Here is a 17,852-nt window from a genome sequence, read left to right on the forward strand (position 1 = left end):
AGAAATCTTCCTTAGGGGCCACCCCCCTTGGTTTAGCTAGGAGAGAACCTAAACAGAAAGAGTTGGCATTAAGTGACAACCCCTTCTTTGAGTGTTGCCACAAAGAACACACCTTGTGGGGTTGAGGATTTTTCCCACTTTTCTTGGGGGTGCAAATCTGTGAACAACAGAGCCCTTTAAGGCTAAGGTGGTAAACTAGGGCTTGGTGGAAATCCCTGGGCAAGGTGAGTTTTGGGGATTGAAGAGCCTAAACATCAAGAGGATAGTATTTTCCACAAAATATATCCTTTGGGTGGGCATTCACTTCAATTTCATTCATCAATTCTCTTGCCCCAGTGGTTTTCCCTAAGAGGGAAACCCTACTTTTGTCTTCCTTCAACTTGGGGGCTTCTTGAAGTTTTCATGAGCCTCGGCCTTGCTAGGTTACATTGTTGCAAACCTTTTCTCCTATCCTTGATCTTTGGTTACTCCAACACTCAACCCATCAATCAAACTCTGGGTCTTGTGCCTCATTAAATAGGTCTCTACCAAGAAAGTGAATTGCCTCCTATCGGAACCTTCTGCATTTGTTGTGTCTTTCTTGTAGAAGGTCTATCCAAATCATCTAACACTTTTTACCTAGAATATCATACACAGGTGACCTTTATCACATACTGGGACTCCTCCCAATGGTGAAAATCCGTAAAGAGTAGGGGGTTTTGGTTGTAGCCATAGTGGGCCACTATCCATTGTTGTCTCTTGGTCTAGTTTATGCCTTGTAGGGTTTCCCTCTCCAAGGCCTACTAGATTTTGCGGAAACAAGTCCCATGCCAAAAATGGACCACAAAAGCATGTCGTACAAACCCACAACTGCTATACAACAATTGAAATGCGTTGTACAAAAAGAGAAACACACTGTACAAAGGGTGACACATGTTTCAAGTAGGTTGAAATGCGTACCAAAATTGTGGTACGTGTTTTGGGGTTTTCGTATCAAAACACACTTGGTACGAGGGGGGCACATTTTGCAACATAGATCTATTGAAATTTTAGGAGCACATTCTCCACTTTCTTCTGATATCGAGACCAAAGATGCCTTGCTCTCTTCATGAGAGAAACACTTTATCAAAAATCTCAGTCCTGAAGATGGATTGTGTATCACGGGTCCAAAATATCGACATAAATACCCCTAACATAGTGAATGTGAAAGTTATTAAGAATCTATCACACTGTGAAAACCCTAAACATTAAATACAAAATCTCAATTTTTACTTCCCTTGCCCAATCCTAAAGACCATAGGGAGGATCACCTCATACTTCTGGGGTGCCCCTTATAATTGTTGATTTGGAGTAGCATCGGATGTGCTCTAGCCATGAAAATTGGTGGAGAGGCTAAAGCACATGAGATCTCCAAGACCCAGAAATCGTTTTGAAAAATTCCATCCGGATGAGGAGTTATTAAAATAATTAATATTTTTAATGAGTTCCTAAGTCTAAACTTAGGGAAATAAAAATATTGATCGGTATTAATAAAGATAAGGATAAGAAGCTTATTAAAGATAAGGATCAAGTCTGTTTTAATCTTAGCCATTGTTTAGGGACTTAATCTCGACCATTGATTCACCAACAGGAAAAGTATAAGAGGGGACTTGAGGATAAGTTGGAGACACACTGAGGGAGACCAGTCAGTTCGATTTTTGGAGTGGGGCTTGCTGAGAAATTCAAACTAGAAGACTGAATTGCAACAAGAGGTAGCGAGTACGGAGCAAAGGCAGGGACAGTGTTGGAGAATCAATGCAAAGATCAGAGAGGCAGACACAGAGCCACTTAGGAAGACGCAGAGGCAGTAGGACTACGCAGTCACTAGAGGGCCTGCGTGGGTGACGCAGAGAGGCCCATTACTGATGTAGAGAGGCAGAGTGCTGACGCAGAGGGTCTGGGAGCTGTGCAGAGGTTAGTTGGTCTGACGCTGAGCCTAGGGGAGGTGTTGGAGAATTTATCTTTGTTGGGTGAGCCAGTCTGGCACCCTAGTTGTACTCAAGAAAAGTTGATTAATAAAATCCTCCTCTGCTGCACCGGTTTTCCTGCATTGGGTTTTTCCAGGGACAATTGTCCAAAAATAACTGTGTTGATGTGTTTGATTCTTATGCATGTATTTGTTTCTGTTTAATGTTGTGATATCTGCAGTAGAATTTATTTTAATATTTACTGATGGGATTTTGTAAATAACTTATTGAAAAATAAGTAGGTAAAATAAATCAGTTGCTGCAGTAATGGAATTTTCACATGGTATCGGAGCGAAGAATCATAGACAGAAAGGGAAAATCAATTATGGGTCGAGATCATGATGCAGAGGCATCAACATCAGGAGACTCATGCAGATTTTCATAAAATTGCACAAGAGATAGAAATTTCGATTTTTCTATGTTGGCTTCCAGATTGGAAGAAGAAGTTGCTTGTGTAACAAGCTCGGCATCATCTAAGGTATGGTATATGGACAGTGGATCCTCTTGGCATATGATAGGAATCCGGGAATGTTTCTCAGATTATCATGAGGAAAGGATGAATTTTCAGATCACCATGGAAAATAAGGCAAAGTGTACTCCAGTAGGGAAGAGTACCATAGTTTTTCAAATAGAAACGGGAGAGCGATTCCGAGCTACCAATGAGCTGCATCTGCTAGGGTTGGGGATAAACTTACTTTCCGTATCACAACTTCAAAGCAAGGGCAATGATGTTTTCTTCATTAAGGAGAAAGTATACGTCAAACACCCAAGCTGGAAAAAGGAAGTGTAAATCAGAATCAGGAATAACAAGTTGTACAGGTTACAGCTAGAATCACCAATAGCACTGATAGGCAGTCATGGAGACAAGGATCTGAATGAACTATGGCACAGAAGAATGGGACATTTGCACCATGGGGCTCTGAGAATTCTCAAGAAAACTGTAACAAAAGTTCCAGATCTTAGTATAGAAAGAGATGATGTATGCAGAGGATGTGCTCTCGGCAAGTATGCCAAAATAGCATTTCCTAGAAGTAAAAAACAGGGCCAAGAGTGTACTAGGATTGATATACTCAGATATCTGCGAACCAATGTCCACTAAAGTTCTTAGTGGTGCCGAGTACTTTGTCACCTTCATCAATGACCACTCCTGGAAAAATTGGATTTATTTTCTGAAAACCAAGGACGAGGTTTTCTGTCGATTCAAAGAGTTCAAGGCTTTGGTGGAGAATCTAACTGTAAAGTAAAAAAACTTTTACGCTCAGACAATGGTGGAGAATACGTCGACAAGGACTTCACAGATTTTTGCGCTAGGGAGGGCATCAGAAGGGAGTGGACAACTCCGTACAATCCAGAGTAGAATGGAATAGCGGAAAGGAAGAACAGGACTATTGTGGAAGCATCCAGGGACATGATGTATGATCAAGATATGCCAAAATTCTTGTGGGCAAAAACATGCAACACGACAGTCTATGTCCATAATAGAACTCCTCATCATGCATTGGGCAAGACTACTCCATACAAAGTCTTCACTGGGAAGACCCCTGAAGTCAGTCATTTCAGGATATTTCGGAGCTTAGCATATTGTCGCATACCTGCGGAAAAGAGGAAGAAGTTGGATCAAACTGCAGAGAAAGGATATCTAGTGGGATATAGCGAGAACGCTAAGACATATAAAATCTATCTTCCAGGGAGTAGGAAGGTAGTAGTTCGACGAGATGTGAAGTTCATGGAAGATAGGGCCTTCAAAAAATCTTGAGAAATGCCTTCCGAAGAGCAGTCAAAAGATGGGTCGCTGGTCAAACCACTTCAACCAGCGGAAGACAAGAATTTTCCTTCAAAACAGGAAGTGGAGGAGCTAACAGATGCACCTACTACCAAAGGAAGAACAAGCCGGGAACTCCGACAGATTCTACGGGATGCAGAAGATTTCATTGGAGCACCGAGAAACAATAAGAGGGAGCGAAGACAACCAGATAGATATTAGGCCTTAGTAGCTCAGGATGGGGAGCCTTCCAGTTTTCTGGAAGCCGCTCAACATCAAGTTTGGATGGATGCGATGGTGGAGGAGTACAACTCTATAATGGTGAACGATGTCTGGGAAGTAGTGCCTGGGCCTCAAGGTAGACCAATGATAGGTTCAAGATGGATCTACAAGATTAAATACGCTACAGACAACAATGTGGAAAAGTACAAAGGCAATTTTGTGGCTAAGGGGTATGCTCAGAAGGAAAGAATAGACTATGAAGAGACCTTCGCCCCAATAGCTAAGTATACATCTATCAAAACCGTGATATCTCTTGCAGCACAGATGGGATGGGAGATTCATCAGATGGATGTCAAAACGACATTCTTGAATGGGGTGATAGAAGAAGAAGTATACATTGAAAAGCTAGAAGGATTTGAGACACATAAGAAGAAGTCTCATGTATGCAGATTGAAGAAAGCCTTGTATGGGCTCAAACAGTTACCTAGAGCATGGTATGGTCAAATTGATGGCTACTTGCAGAAGATGGGGTTTGTCAAGAGTGATGCAGATCCCAATCTCTACTATCTGGTTGTAGAGAATGAGCCTCTCGTACTAGTATTATATGTGGATGATCTCTTCTTGATAGGATCATTTAAGCTCATCGTAGACTGCAAGAAGAATTTAGCCACAGAGTTTGACACGAAGGATTTGGGACAGATGCATTATTTCCTAGGGTAGGAAGTTTGGCGGTAGAAGGATAAAATCTTCCTAGGGCAAGGGAGATATGCTATGGAGATCCTGAAGAGATTCAGGATGCAGGACTGTAGGCCGATGGCTACTTCAATGATCACTAACTTGAAGAAAAATGATGCATCAGAAGACAAAGATGTTGATCCCACCTTATACAGGCAGCTCATAGGGTCTCTGATGTATCTGGTCAATACCAGACAAGACATTTGTTATGCTTTCAACACCCTCAGTCAATTCATGGTGGAACCAAAGAGGGCTCATTGGGCAGCAACCAAACATGTTCTTAGATATATAGGGAACAGTCGATTATGGACTCTTGTACACCAAAAGTAAGGATATCAGATTGAGTGGGTTTACTGATGCAGATTGGGTTGGAAGTTCAGTGGATCGGAAAAGTACCTTTGGGTATTGTTTCAACATTGGATCAGGGATGACCTCCTGGTGCAGTAGGAAACATAAATCCGTAGCTCTGAGCTCAACTGAAGAAGAATATATGGCCGCTAGCACAGCTTCGTGCAAAGCCATATGGCTTAGAAAATTTCTTGTGAACCTATTCAGAAGAAGGATGGAAGCAACCAGAATCACGTGTGATAATCAAAGTTGCATCAAGCTCTCTAAGAGTCCAGTATTTCATGATCAGTCAAAGCACATTGATATTCGGTGTCACTTTGTCAGAGACTGTGTCCAACGAGGAGTTGTACAGTTGAGCTACACTCCTACAGGAGAACAAGTGGCAAACATCCTTACCAAGGCCCTTAGAAGAACAAAGTTTGCTTATTTAAGGGAGAAGATGGGGATGATAAAGAATCCATTTCAGTGGTTGAAATAGGTATGTGTCAAATGTTGCAGTGCAGATGTAGTGTTGGGAGAAAGGACCAGCAGCAACACGGATGCAGAGGGAGTTGCAATGCAAATGCAGTGTTGAGAGGAAGGACCAACAACAACACGGATGCAGAGGGAGCTGCAGTACAGAGGTAGCAGTGGCAGTGGTAGAGCCATGGACAACAGTATAGGATGCAGCAGTACAGATGATGTTGGGCAGCAAGCCAAGCATCAGCATAGGTACCGGTGCCGGATGATCAGAGTAATGTTTATTTGTCGAGCTTTACTAGAGCACATTCCTCACTAAGAGGGAGTGTTGATTTGGGGTAGCATCAGATGTGCTCTAGCCATGAAAATTGGTGGAGAGGCTAAAGCACATGAGATCTCCAAGACCTAGAAATCGTTTTGGAAAATTCCATCCGAAAAGGAGTTATTAAAATAATTAATATTGTTAATGTGTTCCTAAGTCTAAACTTAGGAAAATAAAAATATTAATGGGCATTAATAAAGATAAGGATGAGAAGCTTCTAAAAGATAAGGATCAAGTCTATTTTAATCTTAGCCGTTGATTAGGGACTTAATCTCGAATGTTGATTCATCAACAGGAAAAGTATAAGAGGGGGCTTGAGGGTCAGTTGGAGATGTACTGAGGGAGACCAGTCAATGCGATTTCTAGAGCAGCGCTTGTTTGAAATTCGAACTAGAAGACTGGATTGTAGCAAGAGGTAGCGAGCACAGAGCAGAGAGGCAGAGATAGTACCGGAGGATCGGCGCAGAGATCAGAGAGGGAGACGTAGAGCCACTCAGGAAGACGCAAAGGCAACAGGACTGCGTAATCACTGGAGGGCCTGTGTGGGTGACGCAAAGAGGCCTAGTGCTGACGCAGAGGGTCTGGGAGTTGCGCAGAGGCTAGCTGGTCTAACGCTGAGCCTAGGGGATGTGCTGGCGATTTTATCTCTGTTGGGTGAGACAGTCTGGCACCCTAGTTGTACTCAAGAAAAGCTGATTAATAAAATCCTCCTCTGCTGCACCGATTTTCCCGCATTGGGTTTTTCCGGGGACAATTGTCCAAAAGATAACTGTGTTGATGTGTTTAATTCTTGTGCATGTATTTATTCTGATTTAATGGTGTGACATCTATAGTAGAATTTATTTTAATATTTATTGAAGGGATTTCATAAATAACTTATTGAAAAATAAGTAGGTAAAATAAATTAGTTGCTGCAGTAATAGAATTTTCACACTAATTGATGCAATAATTTATTGAAGAGCACCAAGGTATTTCAAACTATAGATTAGTGAGGCCTCACACATCTTCTCAACCAGACCCTTCAAGTGGCCACTTGGCATCTTTGAGGCCCATGAAGAGTTTTCATGCCAAGCCACATACCATGTACCATCAAACTAACCAATGGATCAGCTCTAGGTGGACCCAGAGTAGGGCCCCTCTCACCTCTCAGAGTACCCCCATATTCAACGAAGCAACATGGGTTCTATTCAAAGTTTCTTTCCCTCAACCTTGGATGGTAGGAAACTGATGTTTCCTCATTCATGCTTCCCCAAGGATCATAGATTTGGGTCCCCTTATCCCTAATTAATTAGTAAAGGACATCATCCATCAATGCATCAGCCCTTGTGATATACGACTTTGATGGCGAGGTAGTACCTTCGTCTCCCCGCCCCCCCCAATTCTTGACCATCTAATCCCTGGCATTTCTACTATATCATTGCACTTATAATGTTGTATCTTTAGGTTAGACTACTAGTGAATAGCTTAACTAGCCACTTAGTTATGTTTCTTCTTTGCACCTTTTTTTCGCTTTTAGCATTGATAAAGGAGTTACTTTTGCACTCCCACATTGTATTTTCACTAGATGTACCTTTTAGTCTCAATGACCTACTTCTATGGTCATCTGTTGGACGTTAATAAAATTATCTTGCATTATATTAGCGGAGACTTGCAATGATAGAAGGATAATGAAGCAGTTATGAGAAAAAGTTTGGCAAACATGGAAAAGAACATAGACAAAATTTGAGGAAAGATCAAATATTTCGAAGATTTCAATGGAAGCCTAGAAGGATGCTTAGAGAAAATGCAGGCCTCAAAATTCAGTCCAACCACCAAGGAAGAAGTCACAAAATAAGATTATAAAGACCAATGTATGTAGCCCTATCCCCTCCAATTTTGGAAAATGATCCAGGGCTTCTATAATGTCCTTTATAGGCTTGTTTCCACATTTTTTGTCAAGCCATTTAAGCTCTATTCTAATTTCGTCATGAGTTTGGTTTTAAATGTAATATGTTTCAAGTGCTCTAGCATCAAAAATTAAGAATAGGTAGTTAGTAGAGAATTATGGCATCTTTGGTCATGAGTTTGGTTTTAAATGTAATATGTTTCGAGTGCTCTAGCATCAAAATTAAGAATAGGTAGTTAGTAGAGAATTATGGCATCTTTGGAGCTTAAGTTCGTTCTTCAAGTTAAATACTCCAGAAGGCTTGGAATATGTAGATCTCCATTGAAGATACAAGAATACATATTAAAATGTATGAGTAAGAATGATGATACAATCGGAGAGTGAGGGTCATGTACATATAGCTAAGTACCCTTCCACGAACGGTCATGTTTGTAGAGACATGCCTCTTCCCTACTAATTATCAGTTAATTAATCATTGTTCATGCCTATTATTATTTATATTATTTTTACTATTCTCATATATATTTTATTCATAACATTGCCTTCCTCCTCAAAAAACTTTGTCCTCAAAGCTAATTGATGAAAGGCTTGATCTCTTTCTCCCGTTTTGAATGTCTTCTTGTCTCAGAACTATCATCTTTGTTGAAACAAGACGATATGATGCTCTAAGTGATAAACAAAACTGTCACACTGAGAATGGATCTGATCATCCTAAATTAATCTTTTGTAAAACGTGGCAATTACTTGATAGCTGGGATAATTTGTTATCATCAGATTGTATTGTGTTGACATCATTTTTCTTTGGAACATAGGTTTTTTGTTTATGTTCTGAGTGATATAGATTCATAGATTAATTGAAATGTCTGTTCCTGTGATTCAGGTGTAAATAAGGAGTTTTTTCCCTAATTATACGTGAGGCAAGATTCTGATTTACTTTAAGTGACGATGTTGTTGAGTTGGTTACAGAACCTTCACTTGAGATGTTTATCATCTGAACTGCAACATCTAAGTGTGTCTTTTCTTCAAACAGTTTGCCTTCTTCTTGAGTTATGATATTCACTGGATCGGTATTCGTTCCCTTATCTTCAACTTGGACTGTTACGACTGGAGATTTCAATACTTCTTCTTGAGTAAGTTGTTATAACTTGTCTTTTAATGATTTCTTATCATCCTTAAGTTTCTTAATTTGAGTGAGTAGACTTTGATTATGGTTTCTCAGACGTAAAAGTTCTTTGGTTTTTGATTTATCAACCTTATTTTCAATGTTTTGACTTTTAAGCTTTTCATCTTTTAAATTTCTGATTTGTTCTAATAAATTTTTATTAAGGTTCTTTAAACGTAAATTTTCCTCTTCTTGTTTTGATAAGTGCTTCTTGAGTTCCTTCTTTGTGACCTTAGTCTTCTTGACTTGTGCAATTAATTTTTCAACGTGGTCCTTGAGGCAAGAAATTTCTTCATCCTTTTCCATTACTTGTTTGTAATGTATATCTGCAAGATCTTCATATTCCTATTGTAACACTTTCTTGTTTTGCCAGAGTTTGGCTATTCTGTCTTTCTTTTGATCTTTCAACTGCAATTTCTCGGTACATTGGATTACATCGTTTTGTAGGGGTGATGATGGGTGTTTATCTTGTAATTTGGATTCCGTTTTCTTCATTTCCTTATTAAAATTTGTATGTTGTTGCCCAATTGTTGCCATTAATTGTTTCATATCTCTTGCTAATGATTGTTTTTCTGTATTACTTAGACATTCAACTAAAGTACAAATTTTGTAACATTTTGTGCAGACGACATTTTGATTTATGAATGACTCTTGACAATTAGGATATCCTTCTGAACAAAAAGGACATATTGAAAAGAAACCCATAATTTTTTTTCTTCAAAACCTTCAAAACTTTATTATTCCTTCGGAATTTAGTATTAATTCTTAACGAATTCTGCCATTTCGATTTTTGACTCTCTCTTTCTTTTCTCTTTTTCATCTCTTGTTAATTATATATAAATCCCTTAAATAATTCCTTATATATATATATATATACGATTCCTTTATAACTATTCACTTAATATATTCCTTTTGTAAAATAATCAGGTGATAATATTCTTTCTTAAGCCCCTTTTTATTATTATTATTTTTTTTTGTTTTATTATTAATTTTTTTTAAATGTTTTTTTTTTGCGACTGATTTTTATTTTTTATTTTTATTTTTTTAACTATAATTTTTATCATGATAACTCTTTCCTTCTTTTTTTTTCTTTTTTCTTTTTTCTTAAATAATTTTTTACTTTTTTTTTCTTTTTCTTTTTTTTTTTATGGCCAAAGGCTTGATAACGAAATGGAGAATCTCCAGAGACGATATAGCGAAATGCTTCAATCACAACGACAACAAGGTTGACGAATTTCAACGGTCAAAGACCTAGATCCGAGAACGATGCTCTTGTGTAGCGGTTGAGCGGCCAGAGGATCGAACAATTCTGATACCAAATGGAACGAACAAAGTCCGTTCTTCAAGTGAAATACTCCAGAAGACTTGGAATATGTAGATCTCCATTGAAGATACAAGAATATATATTAAATGTATAAGTAAAAATGATGATACAATCAGAGAGTGAAGGTCCTGTATATATAGCTACGTGAGTACCATTTCACGAATGGTCATGTCTGTAGAGACATGCCTCTTCCCTACTAATTATCAGTGAATTAATCATTGCTATATCTATTACTATTCATATTATTTTTACTATTTTCATATATATTTTATTCATAACAATCTTTTGTGCTTGTATTGTAAAGGTATCTTGCTATAGCATGGGTAATTTTGTGATATTATATCTGTATAATGTGAATAGTCTTATTTTAGTTAAAAAAGAGGATGCTAGGAAATCTGCCAAGCTTTCATAATATTGTCTGGATTTATGAATGTTTCTTTCCTTTCCCAAGGCTTCTATAACTAATTAAATAAGTGATCCTGGCAGTTTTTTTGTTTTTAAATTAAGGAAAAGTGCAAGATGCTACAAGCAAGCAACCCATGGTTGGACGTGACCAACAAAATTAATGAAAAATAATATATATTACATTATATAATCTCTTTATAATATATATCACATTGCCTAAAGACCTTGACCAACAAAATCAATGAAAAATACAGAAACAAAATTAACTAGAAGCATGAATTGTAAATTCCTTTTCTATGGATCTCCCAAAAAGGAACGATGGGCCTTATGGACCAAGCCCTGCAGCATTAACTGCAGTACCTGGGCAGTATATGCACCATTGGATATCTGTTCTGCTGCATATACATCCAATGGTGCATATACTTTCACAAAATGCTGCAGAACTTGGTGCATAAGTCTAGCCAGAAGGAACAGCCTAAAGGTGATGAACAATATCTACATGTAGGATATGTTACCTATACAAAAAGGATTAGTGTTTCCTGTACAAGGAATGAGACATGATCTGACAATCGACACAACTTATCTGTGTACCAGAATCTGGGTAAGGCGCTTCTTACTGATTTTGTGGGTGACTGGTGGAAAACAAGACAAAAATAGAAGTTCACCAATCCTTACGTTAAAAAGGCGGCATCAAGGTCAACCCTATTGGATTTTGGCCTCCACGAGTGCATTCCAGAGAGTACCACTTCAATAGAATTTGACAGAACAATATTGGCACAAAGAAAATTCTATAGTCATCCCTATTGAAGTTCTCTTTCGCGAGACATAAGGGACAATGAAGCCCAGATTTGCTGTCTAACTATTTTATTAGAAAATTCCCATTAGCTCTAGCATTATTTTAATGACATCTGGATACGTGTGTTTTAACAAGCTCCCTACTGGAATGCTTTAGATACTTTTATTAAACTAAAAGGATTGATATCTCTCTCAAGCATGCTCAAACAGCTAAATAAAACAGGATTGGGGGAGTATGAATATATGCAGTTAACAGAACTTGTTATCTCAATATATGTACCAAAGCTGTTCTTCCATCATAATCCACCTTCCTTGGATCGGCTCCAGCCCTGATCAGATTTTTCACATGATGTAAATCACCATTGCATGCAGCGCTGTTCACCCTTAAAGCCAACTCAGCTTCTTCCTTTGCGATAAGATAAGTGATATCTGATTCTAATTGCTTAATTCTCAGATCTGTATCTGTTCCCTGCATGTATTAAAGAGAACGTAGAGTTCAGAGACATACAAAGGATCTGATTTTATCTTTTAAAGCAACTTTTCTAAAATCATTTCACGGGATACATTTACTTTGATTCATATTCAGAGTACAAATTAGAATCACGCTTCAGAAAACAACCTTCACTTCATACCTCGAGGAGATTGTTTAAAATTTGCCGACCATCTACAAAATAAAGTTGCAGAATATTTGCAAAAGCTTGCTTCTCTAGCCGTAAGACCCTACAGAGTTCACAAACACGAACAGTATATGGTTGAGGAATGTTGCATAGGACTGCGACTTCGCCAAATATATTATAGGGCCGAAGTTCAGCTACATTTTCCACTGACCCATCCTTTCCTATGATGACTTCCTCCTGTTTTGCAGAAAAGCAAAGTGAATCCCAGCTATAAAGATAAATTTATAAAAATCTTCAGAGATTTGAAACGTCTAGAAAATGGAGCATAACCAAATTTAGGATTTAGTTACTTTTCATCTCTGAAATCAGAGTAGAAGTGAAGAATTTGTCACTAATGCCTGAAAAATAGCAGAGATGTTAACTTTCACCAAGGTTTATCTAGTGACAATAATAGCACATAACATTGAGTTGAATTTTAAAAGTACCAGCAATAACAATCATTAAAAAATGGGAGATATATCCACTTGAAAAAAACTCAAATATCAGAAAACATCAATTATAATATCTGTTGTTACTTGAGATGTTCCAAGCTTTTTGGGAACTATGCCAACGCATCTACAAAACCGCTTTAAGCCTCAAGCTGGCTCTTGGGCCAGAGTTGTTAACCCTCAGTTATTAATAACAGCTAACTGCTTACTGTCACTAAGCAGCAGCCTGTTCATTAAGCCACAGTGCCAGATTTATAATGAAAAAGGATGACAAAGAGGATTGACGAAAAATGGAATCAGACTAGGATACAAGACTGCAGACTTTTCAGACTAGAGGCCTTTCCATTGGACAGTCTCACCTAGTAGAGCACAATAGCAGATATGTGATAGGTAGAAGAAAAGAGAAGACACAAATCTCAAATCTCAGGCACAGCAATGAGTAAGGAAGTTTTCGCTGACCCGTGATGAAAAAAATGAATCTGCTGCGATATAATATGTGAATCCAACAAATGAAGTAAATTTCACTATAATCTAAAAGCAATTTTAAAAATGTATTCTGAAGGTACAGAAAAGAGTCATTTATTGAAATCCTTTTGCCATACTATGCTCTTGCACAAATACTTTATACAAAATATAGATAATAGAGGACAACTCTCTATCAGCAACTACCTTCTATTAATCTTGAACACATAAGGCCTTGCTCTAAAACTGCCAGATTACAATCACATATGTAGAAAAAAATAGAGATGAAGATTGAGAGGCTTAAAATGAAAATAGAGAGAAAACAAGGCTCTGCATTAGAGAGAGGTGAATCCATTGGATGGATACCTTGATCAAAATAATTATAGAGAAAATCCCCTTGGCCTATTTACAAAAGACACAGTCTTGCCAAAAATCATCTCCGTCCCAAAGCTTTCAACTGCTTGCTTTATGTTTCTCCAATGCTGATTGGTTGCCTCCATCTCTGGAACTGCTTTAACTATTTTAGCAAAAATTGTCTTGAAGACACACTTTCATTGATTTACTGCCACCTATTTTGCTACTTGTCCCTTTCACCTATTGCCGTGATCTTTTATTTGTTCAAGATGTCGATCTATGTTATCCTTTACTGCAATCTCAAAACCACTATTTTCTGTATGGGTGACAACTTTCACTAACAATTTAGCAATTTTATTTATTTACCAAAAGCTTCTATTCTCTTTTTTCTGGAATTTCATGCATGACTAATATTTTATTTGTCCCTTTACCTATGTCAATCATATTTTTACTTTTCAATGAATGACCTTTCATTTAAAATATTTCATAATGCAGACTTCCCAACGTTAAAATTCTAAATATATGTGCCTTCATCCCATCATTCACATTCCTTTTAAATTGATGGCCTTAATTAATTTCAAGGGGGTTAAGCTGCAAGAAGAATAAAAGTTGGGGAGAGGGGGGCGTTCGAAAAGGAAAAACATGGGTTTTTAACGGAGGTAATGTGGCAGCCATTGGTTGGGTCCACATGCCCCTAACCCTTCCCCCCCCATGATTTCCAAAACCACTCATGAGCCCCCTTGAAAAGTGCTAATGGTGTACGGCATGATATAATTTTAGTCTACACAGATTTGGGAAATAATAATTTAATTTAAATAACTATTCCATGCATAGGATAATAGTTTGGTTAATTTATTTAATAGAATTGAAGGGACAAATTGTAAATGCACCTAAATATTAAAATGGACACAAACTATTATATTTCAAATAAATCCATATCTTTTATACCCATCAGCCTTTTCGGGTCTGTGACACTAGTTCAAACTGGTTTTCCCTAAAAAATGGTCATATTGGTTGGTTCAGTCTGGTCTGATTCTGATAACACTGGTCAACATAGGTGTTGGTTTCTGTAGCATCGGATGTGTTCTAGCCACAAAATTTGGTGGAGAGGCTAGAATACATGTGATCCGAATTGGATCCATGAAAATTCTCAAAGTTCTATGACTATATCAAATCAGGACAGACTTCGAATATATGAACAAAGAGCTATCAGGAAGACCTCTGAATAGTGACAGTTTGCGGCCAGCAAGGAACGACGAGGACCTCGGTCAAAGCACACTGGCTGAGGCCCATGGAGACCACGCAGGAGGCAAAATTGGCAGTTAAGAAGTCCAGATTGGGAAACGGAGGCCATTTCTGATGCATGATTAGCGTTTAGCTAGGCAAAACCCCTCGAGAAGGAAAAGCCCCAGGCGCTCGATCGCATGGGAAGCCGGGAAACCATAGGGAAAGTGCTAAAGCGAAAGAAGGGTCCTACGCTCCAAAACTGGTGGTATATCGGAGGCATATTGGGGCGGTAAGCACATTTGGCAGAAAACGAGCGATTCCATTCATCGCACGACACGTGTCCGGCGGATGAGAGAGAAAACCGCCTCTCATCACGGGCTAACAGTCGAGCAAGTTAACAACGCGATAAAAGTGAACACTGTAGGATCTGGAGGCTCCAGATCTGACGGCTAAGGTTGCACCCGATGGGAAACTGGATTTGATAGGGGAATTAAGCCGCAGCATATAAAAGTCTGAAGTCTGATTTGACTGCTGAGGTAGCGGATGAGTCATTCCACAATGTAACCGAAATACTGAACCGTTGAGGAAGAGTTGGCGCAGTTCGTGAGAGGACAAGTGGCCACCTCCCTGTGAGACGTTGGCGATGATGCAAAAGCAGGGAACTCCAAGCGAACAGTAGCAGGTGATCCGAAGGGGCGGAAGAGGAAGCAAACAGTCAATGACAGATTGGCTTTAAGCCCTGAACATACAGAGGACAGAACCAGAGAAGAGAAGGAAGAACCAAAGAAGGAAACAGTGAAGAAAAGGCGAAAGAGCCAGTAAAACAAGAGGCAGAAAGACAGAGAGCCGAGCTGACCTGCAGCGTAAGACAACATCGAGCAGATAGAAGGCTTGAGAGGTTCAAACAATCCCTATGAGGATCTGTCGGGATTGAGTACCACATTGGGCTCCTCCCATTAAAGACCAGAGAGGTCGAGACTTGGTAAGGAAAAGAATCTGTGCACTCTAGTGGCTTGGGGAATCCAAGAACCACCCTATTAAGCATCCTCTGTTTCAGGAGACTCAAGTTGAGCTCCTCATTGTAAATCTCTGCTTTAAAGACACAATAAAAGAAGGCCACCACTGAACGCTGGACTGGAGACGTAGCCCTGGAGAATAGGGTGAACTCCTTATTAATTTGTTGTGTTCTTGTATTTTCTTACTGCGTTCTCTTACTGTTTTCCATTTTCCTGTGTCTGTGTATTTTGCAATCTGATCAATCCATTGCCTAAGATAACATAGACACACACCAGCACATGAGTCTGTAATACCTTCATTCATTAATTAATTAACTGAGGTCACTCACGAGTAATTTTCAAATCAACATGAGATCTCCAAAACCCAGAAATCATTTCTGAAAATTCCACCTAGAGATGACTTAATTAGATTATTAACCCATTTTTTAATGTTTCCTAAGTGTAAACTTAGAAAAACTGGTTAATTAATCAAAATTAATTAAGTCAAGGTGAGAATAGTTTAGAAACTCACACGGATCGATCCAGAAATGATCTGAGCCATTGATTAAGATTTAATCTTGGCCGTTGGAGTCCCAACAAGAAGATATAAGAAGGGATCAATGTGGTGATGGAGAAAACACTCTGCAGTTTGATTTCCTTGGCAGATCAATTTCCAGAGAGTAGCAATAGTTGCTAGAGAGCCAAAGATCGAAGCAGAGACAGTGATCCGAAGGAAGTTTTCCAGATCCGGAGAGGCAGCAGCAAGGAGGCTGAGTTATTCCCAGTGAAGCAGCGTAGAGGATTGCGCAGTTGCTTCAGAAGAGCAACTCGATTTAGCTAGAGGAAAAATCGTTTTCAGTTCTAAAGGCCAGACAAAGGTTCTAGAGTGCTGGAGAAGTGATTTCCTCAGCAAAGACAGGCAAAATGACTTCATCAGAGGCAGTTCAGAGACTAGACATCACAGGGCCTACACAAGCACTACATAGAGGCTGACGCAGGCTCCAGGAGGACAAGTTTTCTGAAGGAAAGTTGTGTCGGGGTTGCTTGTGGAAGAAGGGTAATTCCCTTAAATAATTTTGGCCAGATTTTCTTGTTGTTTGGATTGCCAGTTGGCCATCCATAGATTGTACTCAGATTTCACTGCTGCATAACAATAAAACCCTCATCTGCTGCGCCAGTTCTCCAAAGTTGGGTTTTTCTAGAGACATTTGTCCAAAAATAATGGTGTCATTTTTATGTGCGTGTGTGTGCTAGATTTTCTCGGATTCTAGCACTATTTTTTTCCGCAGTATTTGTTTGTGAAAATCAGTGTGAATTATTTGGTATTTGTCGTAGAAAATTGGAAATAAATTGTTAAATAAATTAACAATTAGGAAAATAATTTCCAGTTGCTATGATAGATGAAATTTTCACATGGTATCAGAACGTGAGTGATCAACAAGGAAGCTCAGAAGCAAAGGAAATAATTTCCCTGCTCAGAGGGAGTAGCAGGCCGAAATTCTTAGAGGCAGTGCAATGCTCAGACAGGCAGGCCAAATTGTTGGGGCAGGAATTCGATTTTCAGTTGCAGGGTTGCAAAAAAGTCGAGTTTCCCGGGTTAGTGATTCCAACGGTTAGAGGGAGCAGCAACAACTCAGATTTTCGCTGAGCAAATTCCTTGGTTGGACGCAGAGGGTTTTGCAACAACAAGACTAGTGTCGGGTGGAAGAGAAAAGCACACACAACAGAGGGAAAATTTCTCTCAAGGAACTTCGAGTCTCAAAAGTTTGATTTTTCCAGGCAGATTGGCAGTAGTAGCTAGCAAATCTGTACATTCCAGAAGGGAGTGCGAGTAGCAAAGTTACAACCAAGTAGAGGGAAAGAGGGAGTTTTTTACAGATTCAGACACGGCCACAACAGAGCTTAAAGGTCAGGATAGGTTGGATGGAGCTTCCAACTAAGTCATTTGTAAGGCTAGGATGTCCTTCCTTCTAGATGAATATGGCCTAAAAGCCTACATAGACAATGTGGCGACATTTCCCCAGGATGTAAATCAACTCAAAGAATATAGGAAGGAGATGGCAAGGTCGAAGCGGTTGATCTTGGATGGAGTTCAAGATCATATAATCTCACATTTGGCAGACAAAGGTACAACCAGAGAAATGTGGGTAGCTCTCTCCACACTATATCAAGATACTTTTGAGCAACGGAAGATCTTCCCAAAAGAAAAGTTGAGATGCATAAGGATGTAGAATGGAGAAGGCATAGACTCTTTCCTCACCAGGATTCAGGAGGTCCGGGATCAGCTTGCAGTTGTTGGGGCAAC

General features: G+C 39.1%; 1 protein-coding gene across 1 annotated transcript in view; it reads right to left on the reverse strand.

Moving 5' to 3' along the window:
• The window catches only part of LOC149205866 (potassium channel KOR2-like), a 352,983-nt gene that overhangs the window by 32,282 nt on the left and 302,849 nt on the right, over positions 1–17,852 (reverse strand). Inside the window, exons 9-10 of the mRNA XM_089395197.1 lie at positions 12,037–12,258; positions 11,685–11,873 (exon numbers count right to left, since the gene is read on the reverse strand). Coding sequence (XP_089251323.1) covers positions 11,685–11,873; positions 12,037–12,258 — 411 coding nt within the window. The remainder of the gene's footprint in view (positions 1–11,684; positions 11,874–12,036; positions 12,259–17,852) is intronic.

This window comes from Pinus tabuliformis, chromosome 1_2 (genome assembly GCF_031772625.1).
Source record: "Pinus tabuliformis cultivar Carrire ecotype Pingquan chromosome 1_2, CPIR1, whole genome shotgun sequence".
Taxonomy (NCBI): domain Eukaryota; kingdom Viridiplantae; phylum Streptophyta; class Pinopsida; order Pinales; family Pinaceae; genus Pinus; species Pinus tabuliformis.